The sequence below is a fragment of the Pyxicephalus adspersus genome, chromosome 6 (genome assembly GCF_032062135.1).
Source record: "Pyxicephalus adspersus chromosome 6, UCB_Pads_2.0, whole genome shotgun sequence".
NCBI lineage: Eukaryota > Metazoa > Chordata > Amphibia > Anura > Pyxicephalidae > Pyxicephalus > Pyxicephalus adspersus.
The window spans coordinates 96,093,970-96,114,590 of record NC_092863.1 but is presented as its reverse complement, the minus strand read 5'-3'; the positions used below and the strand labels follow the sequence as shown (position 1 = coordinate 96,114,590).

General features: G+C 37.4%; 1 protein-coding gene across 1 annotated transcript in view; it reads left to right on the top strand.

Moving 5' to 3' along the window:
* HCN1 (hyperpolarization activated cyclic nucleotide gated potassium channel 1) overlaps nucleotides 1-20,621 on the top strand; it is a 264,559-nt gene that overhangs the window by 157,076 nt on the left and 86,862 nt on the right. Inside the window, exon 4 of the mRNA XM_072416681.1 lies at nucleotides 6,003-6,221. Coding sequence (XP_072272782.1) covers nucleotides 6,003-6,221 — 219 coding nt within the window. The remainder of the gene's footprint in view (nucleotides 1-6,002; nucleotides 6,222-20,621) is intronic.

The window sequence follows — 20,621 nt, the reverse complement described above, 5'->3', positions numbered from 1 at the left end:
CCATCCAGGAGGTTAATACAAATCCACCTGTACATGCATAATACATGTCTTTTTGAATGTATTTGTATTTAATTTGCTAAAAAAGCCCCACCATTACTGCTACAAGGTGGCACGGGATTACCAGAGGTGCAGAGGCTAGGTGTCTTGGGGTACCAGAGCACCCAGCAATAAGTGATGGGGTGATGGAGTCCCAGATTTACAGAAGGCTTTACATGCCATCCATAGGGGTGCAATCAGCAAAATAATGCCTTCTATTTACCAACATAAATATATGCAGATATGAGCTTCATAATTTAGGTAATTAGAATTACCGTGATGCTAATTTATGGTAATGAGCTGTGAATAGAAGCAGATATTTGTTTTAAATTATACTGCACCATAGGAACCCAGAGTGCAGCTGTATTGTAGAGAGTTGCAGAAAGTAGCGATTTTCAGTACAGTGCAGCATACAACCCCGGCACTGCATTAGATTGGGGGTGGCGGAATCAATTCACCTGAACTGGGATTCACAGCGAACTGGGCAGATTTATAAACATTTTTTTATATACAATGAACTCACAACTTTTAGGACAGCGTTACTCAACCAGGATTAATTGGAACCCTAGCATTCCTTTAGAGGTTGCTTGGGCAATGAGCAATTTGTGCCTCTCAGGTCAGTTTAACTGACACCAATGATCTTTTTGGCTATCTGTAATTCTTCCCAATGGCCAGCAATATAAGAGACATTCTTACTGACAAGTACACTAATGTAATGTGGCTGTGGATATAGTAATTGTTGCAGGGTTCTCTGAAGACCTGAAGGGTATTTCAAGGGTTCCGCCATGATTAAAACACCTCTCAGGTATATGCGTGCTCCAAAAGCCTGCCTGTAAATGATGGCGGCTGTTTTCTTATTATCCAGAGAGAAGATACAAGTAGAAACTTCTAATCTGTATATGAAAATATAAGAAACTATATTTGAAAAAAACAAGTAAAAATAAGATACAGAATTAGTTTCTGACAAATGTTACAAAGTAGCTTTTTTATCTTCCCAGTAAATGGTCATTTTTTGGTCCTCTGTTGATCCCTTCTCTGGTCTCATTGTCTGATAGCTGCTGCATTGATAGTTTCAGAGAACAATCAGTCCTTATACAGCCAGGTACAAACAATAGTTCTGGAGACCTGGGACATGAACAACATGAGAATTCTCTCCGCTGGATATAGATCACTTTTCTTTTGTTCAAAGATAAGCTCACCTGTATAGTGTGAAGCTAAAAAAAGAATGCTCTTATCCAAAATCCCCCCCCCCCCCCCCAAAAAAAAAAATGTCTTGTTCAAAAGAGAATGGTATTAGAATAAATAACCCTTTTATATAAAGCAAAAAATTGTGTTTTTTAAATACGTTATTCTATTAAAAGAAAGGGGATGCCCCTGACTTCTCTGACCTTTTCTGCCACAGCGGCAGTGCCATAGGTATCCCCGGAGGCTTCGGGTGGCTCCTTTTCTGAATCCCAAATCTCAGGCATGCTCAGTAGGGGCTTTTCCCCAAGTTGTGGAGGATCAAGGGCTCTGTGGAAGTAAATATAAATGTCATTTTTTTATTTTAATAAAAGTCTTGCTTTAAGTGCTTTATTAACCAATAAAAATGTATTTTTTAATTGAATGAAATCCACAGAATGAATTCATTTGGTTGCTGTGGATTACTACTCTATGATCCAGTATTCTAATACATATAATAATATACATTCATTTTTCAATGTTCTGGACAAAATGTTTTAAAAAACTCTTCACTTATATAAATAATGCAGAAGGTGTGACATGCAGCATTCATCAATGACACACAATTATATGCACTGACAAGATTACATTTGACGACAGTGCGCCACGACATTTGCTTCCTTGCTGTGTAACACTGCTGTTGTCATGATCATAATTAGGCCGAGCAGCTCTTTGAGTTGTTTTCCTGATTAAAAGGCAATATATACATTTATATTTTGTTTGTATGGTTGAAACCAGAAAAAAACGTAGAAAAATGTGACAAAGAATTAGCCAAAGAAAAGGAAAGATGGGTGAGGGGAAGTCAATATAAAAGAGATACAAAAAGGAGAATAAATGTATTTTCCTAAATTCCTTTAGTCAATAAATCTGAGCTATGGTGTAGAAATGTTATTATACCACTTGCAAATTACAGAGGCATAGTGGGGGCAGGTAGGTAGGTTTTCTACATGGTGGTTTATTATTATGCTCCGAGTAGCCTACATTACAAGATATCCTGCAAAGTCTTTTTACAATACAACCTAATGAGAAGGATAGGTCTTCTTGGTTAATTTTGGGGTTTACTCATCATTACAACAAAAATGTTATGGATTCATCCTGTATGCTTGTAAGAAATTTACAATCATATAAAAAATGTAAAAAAAAAATGTAATATATATATATATATATATATATATATATATATATAAATTGATTTATTAAAGTGATATATTAAAGTGATTTGTTTGTGCAAAGATGAGATTAGTCCACATTTGTAGCTCTGCTAATGGTGGTTTAAGCTGTCGGCACACACTTTCTCTAAGAGCTTCCTTGTAGTGCATGTGTTAATGCATACAGAACAGATACAATTTTTTTCACACTTTCATTTTTTTTTTCAATAATACAAAAATGGGAACAAATAATAATATACCAAAAAAATGCATACAACATAATAAAACAACAACAAACATGTAAAATGCATAAATGTAAATACACAGTTACGATTTTAACTCTTCTTGTATTAGGGCAGGGGGGTGACAAACAAACCCGGGGGCCAAATCTGGCCCGCAACGTCCTTTTTTTTGGGCCCTAAAGGAATCCTAAACATGAATTGCAGCTGGCCCGCCACTGCATTGAAATAGCGCCGCTACTACAATTCCCGGCATCACTCGTGTCTGTAGATCAGTGGCCTCTTTGCCTATGCGTGGCCCCGCATCGGACTGTTTTATAGATGCAACGATTTGTAGTAGCCGTGCTATTTCAATGAAGAGGGAGTTCCAGCTACTGGAACATAACAGTAAGCTCTGCATCAGACTGTTTTCTTGATGCAGGGAGTTGTAGTAGCGGTGTTATTTCAGTTTCAAGTTTGTCCCGCGACTTTGTCCATGTTTTTAATTTTGGCCCACTTGGTATTTGAGTTTGACACCCTTGTATTAGGGCATCCCATTTATCATATTTGGGATACTAACAAACCAAAAAAAATGCACATGACCCCTTTTGGGATCATATGGTTTGCAATCTCTATAGCACTAGAAGTTCCATTTACAATTAATAGCATTGCACCCGAATTTGCATTGACACTCGTAACAATTCATGATGTGAGGCATGTTAAGAAGCCTACGCAACACTTGAGTATGAATGGGCCGTAAGTTACAACTTAGTAAGCCATTTCCCATTATCGTCAGCATTTACAGACTGGAATCTTTACATTAAATTTTGATTAGTTTTTCTGTAGGATATTCCAACTAATATTGAAGGTAAATCAATGAATTACTATATCTAAAGTTAAAACATTTATTTTCAAGTTTTCTATAGAACAATGAGTGGGAAAAATGAATTATATTGCCGTCTGTGTCTCCACTCTTGATGTTCACTCTTACTAATGTTAGAAAATCATATGAAATCCAAAATTTTGTGTTGTTATAGAACAAAAATGTAGGGAAATTCTTTCAATGGGCGCATTTGTTTTTGGGAGAACTGTTTAAGCAAAGATGGGCCTAAATTTGGAGAGATTTTCTTACTCTACCTCCGATGTCTGCAGAACAGAAAGCAAGATGAAACCCCCCAATGGAACATCAAAAAGGAAGAAAAGTTTGAACCCTTCCTTATTCAAAATAAGCAAAAAAGATCTTTAGATATGCATTAATATCAGTCCAGTCACTAAAAAGTGCCAAACATCTTATTTATATGGTAATGACTGTTCACTCCTTTGCCTTTTTCTTATCCTCAGACTCCAGTGTTTTGTCTTAGGCTTATTCTTATTCCTTTGTTGGATGCAGAGGATTTTAACATGCATATTGTAACTATAATAGCTATTGCTTCTTTTTCATTTGTTTAGGTGAACCTGTTACTTTTTATTTTGGGGTTTCTTTATTGCACCCATGCTACTTATACATACATTTCCAATTGTTCTCTACCTACCTACTTAATCACTACAGCCCCAATTAAATTCTGTTTTGAAACTTAAATAGAGGTAAAGATTTTACCTACCTCTGCATGACAGTGCTCGGACTAGAGATTGGTTCCCAGGTTATCTGTGCCACATAGTGAAAGAGGATAGGATCAGGACAGGAAAGCCAAGGTCTATAGCAAAAAGCCAACTTACTAATAAAAAAGTATGGAACATAGATATAGATAAAACGTTACATGTATCAGTATGATAAACTGAAGCATAGGGAGAAATAATGATGCGTGTACTCTGACTTCATCAGACAAGGAAACACAATTGATCAGCAAAAAAGCATAACAGAGTATGTTTAGGACACAGGGTCCAGGTGGCGTCTGTACAGGTAGTCCCCGGGTTACATATGAGATAGGGACTATAGGTTTGTTCTGAAGTTGAATTTGTATGTAAGTCAGAACAGGTACATTATTTTAATGAATGCAGTTAGGACAGATGTTTGTCTCAACATAATTTTAGGCAGCGTGGTGTCAGTTACTATATATAATCCTCACTGTAAACTAATCACAAACAAAGCAAAATAAAACTTTGTGCAGCCTTTCATTATCTTGTGCAGACATTCATTATCTTCTGGAGCAATCTGTGCTTTGTTATGCACAAAGAAACAACTGCAGAGTTTGTATTGGTCATTAAAGAGTTATAGGAGTTTGCAGAACAGCAAAAGATTTCTTCCACAAGTCATGTGAACTGCCCCCATCAAGCCTCCATCCTGCACACCAACAAGCAGGGAAGCCCCGTTCGTATCTAGGAGTTGTCCATATGTCGGATCTTCTTAACTCGGGGACTACCTGTAATCTAAAGAATCATAGGGAAACCCTTGAAATAACTTTCAGGTCTTTAGGGATCCTTTTCTATAATTATTATATCCACAGCTCAGTATATAAGCCTGGTGGTCAGTAGGAAGAAATGCTTTTATATTGCTGACCATTAAGAAGAATGTCACCCTTACAGATAACTACAAATTGCTCATTGCTCAAGGAACCCCTAGCAATCTCTGGAGTAACCCCAGCGTTTCACGGAACCCTGTTTAGGAAACAGTGGTGTAGATTATCCAGTAACACCAAGATTTAATCTTTATTTTAGAAATAATTATAATAGGAGGTATCTATTATGCTCATGAACTAGCATCAGATAGAAATGGCTAATTAGGACAATGCTGTCTCCTTGTGAGAGAATTTTCAGTTCAGTACCTGCAATCTAATGGTTATAATGAGGGTAAATATGATAATAAATGTTTAATGAAAAGTAATAATAAAAGTAATAGTAAAAGCCAATAAAAGTAACATGATACTAGATTTTACATGTATCAAAGAAGTGCTCAACCTTTGCTGAATGGAACTTATAAATAATAATGCTGCAACTGCATTTGGGTGCAAAGAAGGGATGGAACCTTCAGAAAAAAGGAAAGTCGGCAGCTTTAAGAATGTTAGGCCTTTTTTTTTAAATGTCATATCTACTGTACCTATCTTTAATCGAGTACCAGCCCAGTAATCCCATGTCTTTAGTTTTAAAGACAGAGAAGGAATGTTATTTCCCTTCAGCAAAATGCAATTGATGTATAAGCATGAGTAGATACACGAGAGAGTTAGGAAAACTATCTAATCATCTTAGTTTAGTGTGATAAGCAGCATTGGACAGGCTCTCCAAGGCATTGCCTAGCAGTGCAGGTGGAATGCATACATTTGACATGCATGAGATGGTTTGCACGACAGCTCTGCTTCTACCTTTGAGCTGGAAATGTATTCACTAGGAATAAAAAGGCAAATATTATCCATTAATATTTTTCTTTTCTTCTCCTTTTTTTCAGAATGATTCCTGGGGAAAACAATATTCTTATGCACTCTTCAAAGCTATGAGCCATATGCTGTGTATTGGTTATGGGGCTCGGGCACCGGTTAGCATGTCGGACCTCTGGATAACTATGCTCAGTATGATTGTTGGCGCTACATGCTATGCTATGTTTGTTGGCCACGCAACAGCCTTAATCCAATCTTTAGATTCTTCACGTCGACAGTATCAAGAAAAGGTAACTGTTTTACATAACTCTCATACAAAAATGTAAAATACATTGGTGTTCTTGAGAAATATTTTTCTTTTGATCTGGATATAGCATGCCATCTGTTAACTTTTTAATTTTAATTTATCACATGGCCCATTGGTCTATTTTACCTCTGGTATCTATAAAGAGATCTATCCACATAAAGGTCAGTTACTCTGGCTGGGTCCTTTCCCTATTCACAAATCACCTGCAATTTGTAGGCTCAAACAGGGTTTATGTTAGCATTTTTCTTACTTTACCCCACTGGTGGCTGGGTACAGATGAATTAACTCTCTCTTCGGGAAAAATGATATGAAACAAAGAGCAGGCAAAATTTTGCAAGAAGATGCACTTGCAATGAAATCAGGTCCACTATGTACACCTTTTTTTATGTACCTGGAATATATTTAGGTGACTAAAACTGATAGCTCAGTTTAGTGTATTAAAAAAAGCAAATAGAAAACTCATCATTGGGGTGCATCTATTGGAGGAGCCCAGAGTTTTAGAAATAAAATCACCTTTTAAATGTGTGTGGTGTTCTTCCGGTAGGTGCTGCTGATTTGCTTGCAGACTTTAGGTAGGTCTAAATGAATAAGCGGTGGCCTACTGTAACAAAGGAAGATTTATATGAACATTGTTGCTCCAGATAACAATCTTACAGTATAAATATATATATATATATACATATAACTCTCCACTTTAGGTCTTAATTTACTGATGAATATAGACTGTTCATTTAGCAAAGTGAACTTTCTCTTTGCATATTTTATTGGAACTGATGAATGAGTTGAAGCTCTGTTGATGTCAACCATCTAATCATGTGCAAGCAAAAATTATGTTTTATTATATTTCCTTGTTAATGATTGGGTGTTCTTTCAATTTATTTTTTACCACATTCACTAAGCTAAATTAAATATATCTTGCAAACAAAAATGTGCTACTTACTACTAACAAATCAACCCCAATATGTTGATAAGAATAGCAAGTGTTCCTCTCCCGCACCACATGTACACCCTGTTCTGTTTAGGAATACAGTAATAGTCACAAATATTTTTTCTTTGTTTCGGAAGCCATGTTTCTTGATACATGATTACATTACAGAGTTTTGGAGCTTTAAAAAGTAATTCCCAGAAGAGAATGTTTGGAGCAATAAAAATCAATGCAGTTGAATTGAGCAAATAAAACATAGGACTGAACATTGTAAGGCTTGTACTTGAACCAAATGACATTGATAAATGGAAATTACTCTCCTTGTTCACGTTGTGACTTCTTTAAAACCAAAGAAATTCTAAATTTCATGTCCTTGGGCTTCACACATGCTGTTAGATCACTTTGTTAGACTGTCATTCTAATTGGGTTATAGGGAGTTAATGATGACAAAATGTAAAATATTGATTTATTGCACAACATGGCGGTGCCTGCGTTTGCTGCCTAGCCTGAGAGCAGCTGGAAGCAGCAAGAGACCACAGAAGTGGTCATATTCATGGTGTTTTTACTAGATGATCTTATTGCTATTTTTATAACATAAAGAACTCTATACCCCACCTAATTGTATTTTTGCTGTGTGAGCTAGAAAACATTACAGAACCTAGTATGCTGCTTTTTTAATTTTAATACAAGAAATTTTCTGTAGGTTATCATCCTTTCTACACACTGGTAAATATTCCATCAACAGTCACTTCTAGAAAAAGTCACAGGCCACTAGTGGATGTTAAGGTTAAATGTGAACACCTAACGTAAGGTGTTCACATTTAAACTTAACATCCACAATTTTTTTTTTCAAACCAGCAGAGAAGTCAAGTAGTTATCTTCTAACTTTTCATAGAAAATGAATACAGCTGGGAATAGCCAGTGTTGTAAGGGCAATTTTAAAGTCACAGAGTTCTACTACAGGCAGATCTGTGGTTCCACCCTTGGTTAGGAAACTATTTTTTGACATGGCTGTGACAGATTGTTACAAAGTTCCCAAAATCAGCTTGTTGTTGCTTCAAGATTGCTCCGCTTCCACATACAAATCTGGTTGCCAGTAGAGCAGTGCATTAAGGAGTTGAAAACCATGCAATTTTACAGCACAGGTCTGGGTCTGAACGAGCCTTAAATCAGGGTAGGACTGAACTGGAGGTCATGTGCCCCCCCACCCCCCATCTGTACTAATAAAATATGTTTTGCTGTTGGCACAATGGAGATACTTCAACATTTTAAGTCAACAAATACTCTATCTACAATTCTTCTGTATCTGTAGAACAACAAATCCCTCCTCCCCTTGGACTGAAGACAAATAGCTCTCCATTGTTTAGGCCTCCTCCACCCATACTTTGCTACGTTACCTAACTCATAGTCCACTACACTCCCCAAGCTAGTATTTGGCCTTTACCATATGCAAACTACACAGCCTATACTAGGCACCTGAATAAGAAATCCACTTGGTGAGTTTGTTCCTTGGCTGTATATTTCCAGTTTGGGAAACCAACTTAAATTACAAAAAGTCACATGATTATTTGGTACCTACCAAATGTATATCTGCAAAATTACACGGTTTAAGCAGATTGGAGTTTCACCTGCCAGGCTCAACACTCATTTTTATTGGTTAAATACAGGTACTTTCCTTGATAAATTTAAAAAACAGCTTAAGGGCTTTGGCACACCAAATCATGGCCACTCTTTCTTCTTTACACATTCAAGGGGCTATGTTTCATGCTCAACACTTGCAGACAAAACTAATCTCACCTGCTGCACTTTGTTACCAACCAACCTTCATGAGATCCTGGTTAAGCATGTCTTATCTTGAGGACTTACCCAATCTTGGCACTGTGAATGCTTAGATTTCCAGAATTTGTCCTTTTATGTTGTCTGGGGCACAACAACCTGAATTGTTTTCTCTGAATTATATTCGTTTCACACCCAGCATTAGACGAGCACCTTATTTTACTGTGAAATTCTCCTACACCAAAATTGCAGGCCATGCATATTTTCCAGGAAACCCATATTCCATTTGACAACCTGAATGGATCCCCTAAAGAACAAGAAAATTATCCAATTATTCATGTGTCAGAAGGGTATATAAAGATGAGGACTCTGAGCCTTTTTTATTGCAGCACAGTTCATTCAATGTCAACCGCTACCCAAATTTACAAAGATAATGATGGACAAACCAAAGTTTAGCTTTGTTTGTGCCAAATGCTTGTTTGTGACTGGAATGAATCTCAGCACCTTTGCCAGCTATTCTACATCCTGGTACTATTCGCTCATAAAAATAGTCCCTTTGGTACCAGGTAACTAATTTTAAGTGACCTTTTCTCACAATATCTTGCATAATAGCAAACAGCCCCCCCAACATCTGTGTTACATACAACATGTATAGGTTGGCCAACTGTCCATTAGTGTGTACCTTCCCCACCATCCCTGGTACCACCAAACTTACCCACTTTGGTAAACCTTTCTTGTGTCAATTGCCCCTTGATCTCTTAGCCTCCTTGATAACCCATCACAATATATTTCCTCATTGGTCCCCTTTGTTCCCCTAACTTCTTCTATTCATCTCTCTGAGTACAAACTTTCATTTTCATTACCAAAATCACAGTTGAAAACACAGGGTGGGAGATGGGGAGGCATGGTATTGTGTGCTCAGCGTTGACAGAATCCAGGACAAAAGTGGTAACTTAACTGCTGGTTAAAGCTTGAGGTGGTTAAGGCTAATTTCAGACATGTGGTGTCAAACTGGATGCACAGAAAACTGATACTGTGCACCAAGGAGAGGCAAACTGCACCATAGACAACAAAATTTAAACACAACCCAGGTCTTCATACCTCAACCACCACAGCCAAAAGCAACAAGTAGTTTTTGCAAACCACACAAGCAATCCACTACAGCCAAGTTCAAAGAAAAGGTCACAAATGTTCCCATTGACTTCAATAAGAAACGGTAGAACTGTGGTTGAGCTAATGGTGAATTGATGTGGCTTACCGCGAGTTTGAAAATGGCCTTTAGAGTGCAAGTTTCATTCATGAGCTGAAATACCAAGAATTTAAATTTATTTGAAGTAAACCCATTCAAAAGGTTCTAATCTGTTTGGGATCAACACATTTTATCTCTGTTATAAAGTATCAGCTTATTGCTGATGGCATGCTAGAATCCGGGAACCAAGTCCTACAGAGAAGCTTTGAGCAATACAAATTCCTGCTGTTACCAACAATTTTACCTTTTTTCTTCACTCATGCAAAATAAAACAAAATGTAACACCAGACGTAGTAAGTGACAGTCTTTGAAGATGAAAGTATGATTTTTATATTAGATGCTTAAGGTTTCTCGTGTCCTCATTCTGACATCGCTGTGAAGAGAAAGCACGAAATTCTACTTTCTTTCCATACTTTGTCAAAATTGTCTCTTCGTTCCTGCAAGCAACTTCAGTAGGAGATATAGAGTCACTGTGACTGGCATACTTTGAGCAATTTATAGTTTGTTATGTGGATCGTTATTTGCTAGAGGCGTACAAGAGGTTATCCAGACCTCTGACTGGTGTACAGTTCCTTTTAAAAAGAAATGCGTAGAAATAAAGAAAAATATTCTTTTCTCAAATAACTTTTTTATTTTATAGAACAAAAAGTACTTATGTTCTATGTATACAATTTGTTTACTTGCATCTGCCTTCATCTTTGACTTTTTCTCATATTTGACTTTTTCATCTTTGAAATTTTTTCTCATATGGACACCTTGAACAAAGATGTGGAGACATTATTTATTATATACATGGAACATTTATTAATTTAGAGAACATTAATTGGATAACCTAGGTAACTTATACATTCCAACATGTAAAAGCTTTCAAAAAAAACTTCCAAAGCCTACAAAAAATGTGCCCATAGGTGGACTAAGCTATGTAAATATGACTGTACCCCCAATAAAGGACAATTTGATATCTCATACAGGACTTTGGTTTTTAAGGATTCTATAATTTTATTATTCTTATCCAGTATTTATTTAGTGCTGACATATTACGCAGCGCTTTACAAAGTTCATAGTCATGTCACCAGTTGTCAAAGAGGCTCACAATCTAATGTCCCTACCATACTCATGTGTCATTAACACAGTCTAAGGTTATTTTGGGGGGTAGCCAATTAAGCTAATTGCATGTTTTTGGTAATCATCCCACCTAAGCAAGGACACTACATTTTGGAATGTGTCAGGAAACCGGAGTACCCACGCAAACATGAGGAGAACCTCCATGCAGATATTGCCGAAATTTGAACCAGGGACCTAGCGCTGCTAAGGTCATTGTGCTGCCCATAGATAATATATAATTTTTGGTATATTATATGACGTAGAATTTTTAAAAATATAGTAAGAAAAATGCAAGAAACATCTAAATAAATATCAGTTGGGAACAACTTTGGGAATGTGCAAAACCATTATGGACAACAAGCAAGAAATGATTAAGGCTTTGCAGAAAAAGACGTGCGTCAATGGGATAAGAGAAAACGCAGAGCTAATACATGCATAAAATATTAAACTGGATTCCAGTGGTAATGTTGTGTAGAGGAAACGGGGGGTAAGCAGAGTAGAAACAGTGTATGTAATATAAATATATAGGAATGGCTTAACAAATTAAACAAATCGGTGGAAGCTGAGCAAAATGACAGGCGTACAAATGTAGCCCAAAGGCTTAATTCCAGCTTGGTAGGTGAAATCACGTGCAAGCTTTTTATACCTCTCAGATTCTGTAATGATGAGATTTCACTGCAGTAGCTTGTGTCTCTATTCTCACAATATTAATGCTACTGCTAAGGTGTTATTAGTATCTGTACACTGCATTTATTTGTTCATCCTTACAACTTAATCCTGGCAAAAAAAAGTGTCAGTTTACTGCATATGGGGCTGCATAAAAGCAGACCGGTCATACTGTCCATTTTGACCTCGTCCACTGCCAAAAGCACCAACAACATGCACGTGTAGGTCAGGAATGGAGCAGCAGAAGATGACCTGCATTCTTTTAGATCATGTAAATGGCCGGGTATGTTTTTGCCATTTAACTAGGGAAGAGATGGCAATAGAATGCACTATTGGAAGGAGGCAGGCTGGTGGAAGAAGTAGGAATTAAAAGATCTTCTGCTAACATCCTGGTGCCAGATAACACTGGACATCTTCAAACGCCTTGTGGAGTCCATGCCATGATGGGTGAGGGAGCAAATTTGGTGGCGCAAGAAAAACAATATTAGGCAAATGGTTTTGCAAAGCTGGAAGTTTTAGACATGGGGAATGGGAACCCAAAAAGTTTACCTAGTATAGGGTCCAGAAATTTCAGATAGGTGCTCTCTCTGTGCCCCTAGGGGAAGATATTCCCCTCACTTCCTGTTAGTAAAGACAATAAATGGAAATCCGTTCAAAGGAAACATAGGCAAGACGTTTTTAGAAGACTGAGAAAGAATTAGATTGTAATACCTTCATGTGTTTCACAGCCTTTTTTTGCTTCTGGTTTGGTATTGCCCTCCATGCCTATACTCTGATTTCTAATGTCCCAGGAATCGAATGGAAATACTCCCCAATGGGTACAAGACTTGATGTACTCTTGTAATATCATTGACGTCCCAGAAGTCCTTAGCCAGATTATGTCTGTCTCTACATTGCATTTATGTGGCCAATACTCTCACCAGGGTTTCAGGTTTAAATTGTAGCTATAACACATAACATGAGGTTTGCATATTCTCCCTGTGTTTGTTTCCTCCTACATCCAAGAAACATGGTAGGTTTATTGACTTTCCTCAAAGTGCCTTTAGACTATGGTAGTGACATTAGATTGCAAGTTCCTAAAAACATAGATGCTTAATAAGCGTTTAATAATATTGTACATTGGCACAGCTATTGGATATTTGCAGATTGACATATGTGAATCTGCTTCCTTGCTCATATCTCCTAATCTCACAAATCTACTAGCCAAGGTCTCTCTGATACAAAACATCAGACTCTTCAGTCTCTGAGAAACACTTGCAAGCCAATGGTCATGTGAACTTTTTGCCAAGTTTTTTTATAATTCAAGACGAGAAAAAGGTATTTTTCATTCAAATTATTATGGTTTGGTAACGTAGTGTACTGTACTGTAATTATTGAACTACCACTGGCCTTTCCTGGGGAAGTTTTTCTTGAGTGCGTCCATGTATGACTGAAACAGGCAAAGGCCACCACTTCCATGTTTGTAATTGATCTTTATTAGTTTAGTTATTATAATCAAAGTAGGACAATCCACACCACCGAAGCTAGACTTACTGGACCAGTGCCTTTAATTAATTTGTGAAATGAAAACGTATGGAGTTGTCTTTTCTGTACAAATGACCTTTGGTTTGCAATGATAAAAAATGCTTGGTGAAAGAATATTAAATATTTTTGCATCTCGCCAGCCGTGAACACCTTTCTTAAGTTCCTGTCTGACCAGATAATGTTTCATAATTTCTGTGCCCATTTTATTATAAATTAGGTCTTTTTTAGAAGTTTAAAAATCTCTTTTTAGTATATTAGACATTTTTTTTAATCCTTATTATGTTCTATTTTGTTTTATCTATTACAGAAGTAAAAAATAAAAAAATGCTTTCATATTGCTTTTATGGTCTTAGGTTTGAAACAGACTCTCAGGGGTGGCTGTTTTTACTTTTACCCTCTATAACCACATATATATATATATATATATATATATATATATATATATATCGTATATACAACATGTATATACCGTACACAATATATTTATTAGTCCTAGTTAATTCAACAGGTGAAAAAAGCACAAAAACAATGATTTCAACATTCCAAGGTCTATGGGCTAATTTATTTAAAGCAGAACTAAACCTGTGATACTCACTTGTCCACTATTCCTCGCAGGACACTGTAATCTTCTTTTCAGCCATATTGATTGGTTGGACCAGGATGATGAAACTTCTGAGCAGGCGCAAGGGAGTCGATTCATTCCCTGCAAGTGCAGGGGAAGCCAGGATTGCTGGCTATTCTGGCAACCAAAGCTGATGCTGTGCATGTGCAGCTCAGCTTTTTGCAAGATCTCTAGAGTGATCAAGCAGGTAGAAAGGATTTTTGCAAAAGGAACTCATGTTTCTTTTTGTAAAAATGACCAGCATGATTGTGGTACTCTAAAAGTGGAACTCATATTCATAAATATTCACTTCAGTCATAAATATTCACTTCAGAATCTGGCAAAAAGCTTTTGTACATGACTACCATATATACTTGAATATATACTGACCCAAATAAAAAATGAGGTACTTATTTTTTACCTGAGAATACCCAAAACCTGCTTTGACTTGAGTATAAACCTAGTCTACAAAATGTGGGTGTCACTACTAATATTCAAAATTGCAATCAATTGGAATAACAATAAAGTTATTGTGAATAAATCTATTCACGTTGTGATATTTTTAAAACTTTTATTTAAAAAGAAATAAAATAAAGTCATATAGGCTCAGTCTGTATATAGTTTTACCCCTTTTTACACGGTAAAGTATTTTGTACTTTTGAGTTGTACTTAAATTATATTTTTGCACATGGTTGATCACCAGTAGATGACAATTTGTCAATATGTAACTTTTGTCTTCAATGACAAGAGTTTGTTACACACTTCAAGTGAGGACACAGCACCATCTACTGGTGTGACCCAAGGATAAACCGATGACTTTAAAGTCAAAGACATTTCAGTTTATATTCTAGTATATATCATAAATATATATTTAAAGTATAATATAAGCATATATAAAGTAAACAGTGATTTGGTTTTTACAATCATTATCTGGTAATTGAAGTGAATATTCACACACTGGGGTTAATTTATTACAAAAATTTAGGCTTTTTTCTTATCTAACTTAATGATCTAAAGGATATTTCACTTAGCTTAGTACATGTTGGGGAACATACACTTTGCAAAAACACTCAATCATATGCAAAGACATTTAAAAAAAATTAAGAATATACATTTTTGCTATCACAAGATGATTGAAGTTAATGAAACTCCTTTACAAAGGTAAAGTGGAACTTAACCCCCCTAGCGGTTTTCCCGAGTGTGACTTGGGGTAAAAAATACATGCAAAAAGCGGTAATCCCGAGTCACACTCGGGGTTGATAAACACAATAAAAAAAAAAAAACACTTACCTTGTTCCTGTGGCGTCTCCCGGCGTCCTGCCTGCTCGTCCCTGCAGGTCCTTGGGACATGTCCTCCTTCTTCAATCTTCTCCCGGTGCAGAGGCTTTCTATGGGCCTATATATCATATATATATGATACATGCTACTGTACAGTTTTATTACAGGTTTCACTATTTTTTTATATATTTTTTAATTATTGGACATATTTCGGTGAGTTAAGCTTACAATGTAAAATAAATTCCCATGTAAAAAAATGTAACGCATTTTGTGTGAAAATTCGAACAGAATTAGAACGCTAGGGGGTTAAAGTCCCACCATTGAAATGGCTGGTTCAGGCAGGTGGATTTTGCAGGAAGAGACAGCAGATATTCCTTCTGAAATCACTGTTTTATATACCTGATATACCTGATCACTGCCTAGCCGTCAAATTTTGCTGAGCTTCACATGCACAGCTCAGCCTTGGTTGCCAGAAAATCCCGGCAATCCCGGCTTTCCCTGCACTTGTTGGGAATGAATGAACATTATCCCAGCATGGCCAATCAAGTTGCCAAGGATCTCCTTTAGGAAGCAAAGAAGAAAGAGGATGATGGCGCCTTGCGATGGAACATAGATTGGTGAGTAGTCACGGGTTTAGTTCCCCTTTAAGTGTATGTGTGGTAGGTGCTTTTCCACTCTGAGCCATTGAGGCTGAATTACTAAAGGAGTTAAGAGCCTTCATTAAATAAAATAAATATTCAAACTTCAATTATTCAACCATGTGAAAAGCAGTTTTCCTGTTTACAGGTAGTCGCCGGGTCACATACGAGATAGAACTGTTGCTTTGTTCTTAAGTTGAATTTGCATGTAAGTTGGAACAGGTACATTATTTTAATAAATGCAGTTAGGACAAATGTTTGTTTCCACATATTATTAGGCAGCGTGGTGTCAGTTACTGTTTAAAATCCTCAAACAAAGCAAAAAAAAAAAAAAAAACTTGGTGGAGCCTAGCTTACCTTCTGGAGCAAGCTGTGCTTTGATATGCAAAAATAACTAACTGCAGAGTTTGTCTTAGTCATTAAAGAGTTACAAAAGGTTGCAGAAGAGCTCAGTTCGTAAGATCATCCCCAACTTCAGCTGTGTTTAGAAAAAGATTTCTTCTACAAGTCATGCAAACCCCCCCATCAAGTCTCCATCCTGCACAGAGCGAGCAGGGAAGCCCTGTTCGTATCTAGGAGTTGTCCGTATGTCAGATGTACTTAACTCGGGGACTACCTGTACTTGATCTATATGCACATGATTGGGCATTCAAAGTGAGCAAAAATTCTTTTTCCACAAACTAAAATATTTATTTACTCAATATATTAGGTGGACATTCTCAACATCTTGGAAAAATATTCGCAACATCAATTTTTGTTTTGCTTGATCCAAGTATTCTTGTTATTATTTAATAACATATACTCCTGGATGTATAATCATACACACAACTCTACAAATATCTCAGTAATATTAAGTAGCGGGTAAGCTTCTTAGCAGCGTGTACAAAGAGGAATAGACTCAGACACAGAGGAGCGGGATTTACATTCATTAAATGAGTTGCATATGAATAGAAAACATTTATCTGCAGTTGAGTTTTGTGGACAGCCAATGAGCTCTGATGTCTATATCATTGTTCAGGATCTGTGACCTTGGGGTACTGTGAAAGAGATTAGGGCATTTTTCATAATATATACCATAACAGGTTTCCAATACCTTACATTTAACAAATATAAATGTTACAATAAGGAAAAGCTTCTAGCCAACCAAAACTGATTAAGAAGTTTGGTTTGGTGACATATACTGCATGATGACTGTACCACAAGACAACAATGTAACCTTTACAGTGATATTACTACATGGCAGTGTTTCCTTTAAAGAGTCTACCTACAGCTCATCATAATGCAACACAACGCATGTATTTTTGTGCATTGAAGCGTATTTCGGTACACTGCATTAGCCAGCCAATTAACAGGCTGAAACACATCTCATTGCAGCATTTTTTACATATCATGCCATTTAAAGTGACCACCACCACAATGCAGTAGTGTGCATGAAGGAAAGGTGTGCATAACATTTTAGAAGGATCAGTTAAAGCAATAAATAGATAGTGCCAGGGTGCCAGCTGAACTGTGCAAACTACTGAGATGTTGTCGCATGCCAGCCAATTGCACGGGAATAAATTAGGATTGCAGAATGTTATGGTTATCCTGGACATCCTTTCCTCCATTTGCAGCTATAACAGTTATTTAAAAGATCTAGTTTATAAAGCAATGCATCTGACCCTATTTAATGTACAGCGCTGCGTAATATGTTGGCGCATTATAAATTCTGTTTAATAATAAAAAGAATCTGACATTCACTGAAACGTTCCCTAGTGGGGAATCTTCATGGTCCATGTGTTTCAAAAGCAAAACTGATTTTCCAAAAGACATTCTACAATATCATTATTGATCTAGATCACAATTCAGCATGGATTTTATTTCAAAGGTTCAGTGGGGATCAGAGCTTTTTACAAGCCAGTCAAGTTTCTCCTCACCAAACCCATCAATCCATGTAAATCCATAGAGATGGTGTTGATTACAGGGATACAACCATGCTGAAACAGAGAGGGTTGTCCATATGCCATTTGTTTTTGCCATGAAGATAAATGTGATTCTCAGGTGTCTACAAACCTTATTGTTCATATTGATACAATAACCAAAGGCAGAAATGCCTCACTTGAGGGCCGTTTCATTCTCTTGTTGAGCCACACTCTTCTGCTGCAGGCTCAACCACAGTCCAAATATTTCCTCTTCAAGTGAATAGGAAAGGTTGGGAACAATTTTTTGCACATGGCTGCGGTTGGCTGTTCACCACTCTTAAGTGCATGACTAGTGTAGAGAAGACAAAACCCCATCCCCAAAAACACTCCTCCTCCACCTATACTCTTTAACACTGGAATAACCACACACTATTGCTTGGATTAAATGGGCCATAGCAGCCTTTTATTGCTTATAAACTCTTATAATTACAACATTTATAATAACATTTTTAAACAGTTTTATTAGCATAGAGTTGCAGGGCCCTGTAAGTACTGTTCGCCCTAACCGCATAGTGTTACTGTAGATACTTCTGTTTTCCTGGCCTCCAGCTGCTACCACACTGGCTCAGGGACAAAGGAACCTGCATCCACAGCCCCCCTTGGCCAACCAAGTGTCACCTGAGGCTCGACTTAAACAGGAACTCCATACCTTCTATGGGTTCCACCGCCTTTGTTGCTTGACCTATCCTTCCCCACATTTTAACTTGCAACCCTGCCATGACAAACAACCCCTATTACCAACCAACCTTAATGTGCTCCCAGTCATACCAATAAAGCAAAAGGGGGGGTGGGCAGGCAAAAGTTGTTCTCCCCTTCCTTTTTCCAACTGATTACTCCACCCTCATTACTCCCTCTTTTATCCCTTCACCCTTGACCCTTCCTCCCTCTTTGACCCCCATAATCATTCCACTCTGCTTGCCCACTCCTTACTCATATTAAACCTTTTGTTCTGGCATTTTCTTTCTCATCCCCCGTCATGAGGCTCTTCGCCTATTCCCTTTTGTCTTACTCCAGGCCTACTTAGCAGCAGTTTGCTGTGCATCCGGGAGCTACAGATCTGATGAGACCTCAGTAGTGTTCTCCCCTTTTAGCTGGGTGCACCACCTGGCACTTTTCAGTAACCACATGGCTGTTTCTGAGTAATTGTTGAAGAGTTGGGTCACAATACAAGGGTTGCCACCAGTCTACAATTTCATCCACCCAGGTTAAAAAAAACTTCTGGTTTGAACACTGGCATAGAATAGAATAGTACGGTTTTGTAGCTAGGTCGAACAGCATAGGAATGGCTAGTTAAAACAGAAGGCCCTGTGCAGGTAGATTGTAATCTCTCCACACATTTTAGGAGTTGTTTTTGCAGTATGTTGACCAACAGACCTCTTTTCCAGATACCAGTACATATAGGCAGATTGGCACTGCAAGGCAGCAACTTACAGAAAAAGTTTTTTAATAAAAGAAAATGGCAAAAGCTTGTAAGAACCATAACCTAGAATTCCAGGCTTATAAAGTCACAACATGAAAGCAATCACAAATCCCCCTGGTAGAAAAAAAATGCAATGTTTTTAAAAAATATAACTCGTCAGCAAATTATTATTGCAGGTGTAGGCTCGAAATAGCTGCTGTAATACGTACCTTGTTTGTCCAAACCAAACATGTTCTGCAGGAGCTGCTCAGACATTTGCTGCTACATTTAGGTCAGTATGTTCAGCTTCTGCACTGCAGACGCAGAGCGAGTATGGATAGATTCATAACTGTCATGTAAGGAGGAAGGTCAATGGGAGAAAAAAAACATGAATGAAACGGTGTGTCATAAAAGCGGGCTGATATCAATCCTTCTCCATCCAGAATGGGCTATATACATGTGTAAACACCTGGAGCCTGATTCTATTCAGCTTGTATGAAAATGTTATATTTATTAGGCCATATGATAACAATAGTACACTGAATCCACAATATGTTCATAGCAAAGCTCAATGAGCTACTTACAATCTGATTTTAAAGCATGCAGATCTGGGTGATCCTGGATGAAAGGAGGATATATGGAGGGTTATTGCTGTTGTATGCTCATGTTATGGAGACTGGTACTGCCTGTATTTTTTGGTTTTGTTTTTTGGCTGTACAATCATATTATGGAGACTTGTACCACTTGTTATTGCTAATGAATGCTCATATTATGGAGACTGGAACCTTTCCTTATTACTGCTGTATGCTCGAATTATGGAAACTAGTACCACTCTATTGCTGCTGTATGCTCATATCACGGAAACTAGTACCACTCGTTATTGGTGATGTATGCTCATATCACGGAGAATGGTACCACTCGTTATTGGTGATGTATGCTCATATCATGGAGACTGGTACCACTCGTTATTGGTGATGTATGCTCATATCATGGAGAATGGTACCACCCGTTATTGGTGATGTATGCTCATATCACGGAGAATGGTACCACCCGTTATTGGTGATGTATGCTCATATCACGGAAACTAGTACCACTCGTTATTGGTGATGTGGGCTCATATCATGGAGACTAGTACCACTCGTTATTGGTGATGTGGGCTCATATCATGGAGAATTGTACCACTCGTTATTGGTGATGTATGCTCATATCATGGAGAATGGTACCACTCGTAATTGGTGATGTATGCTCATATCATGGAGAAT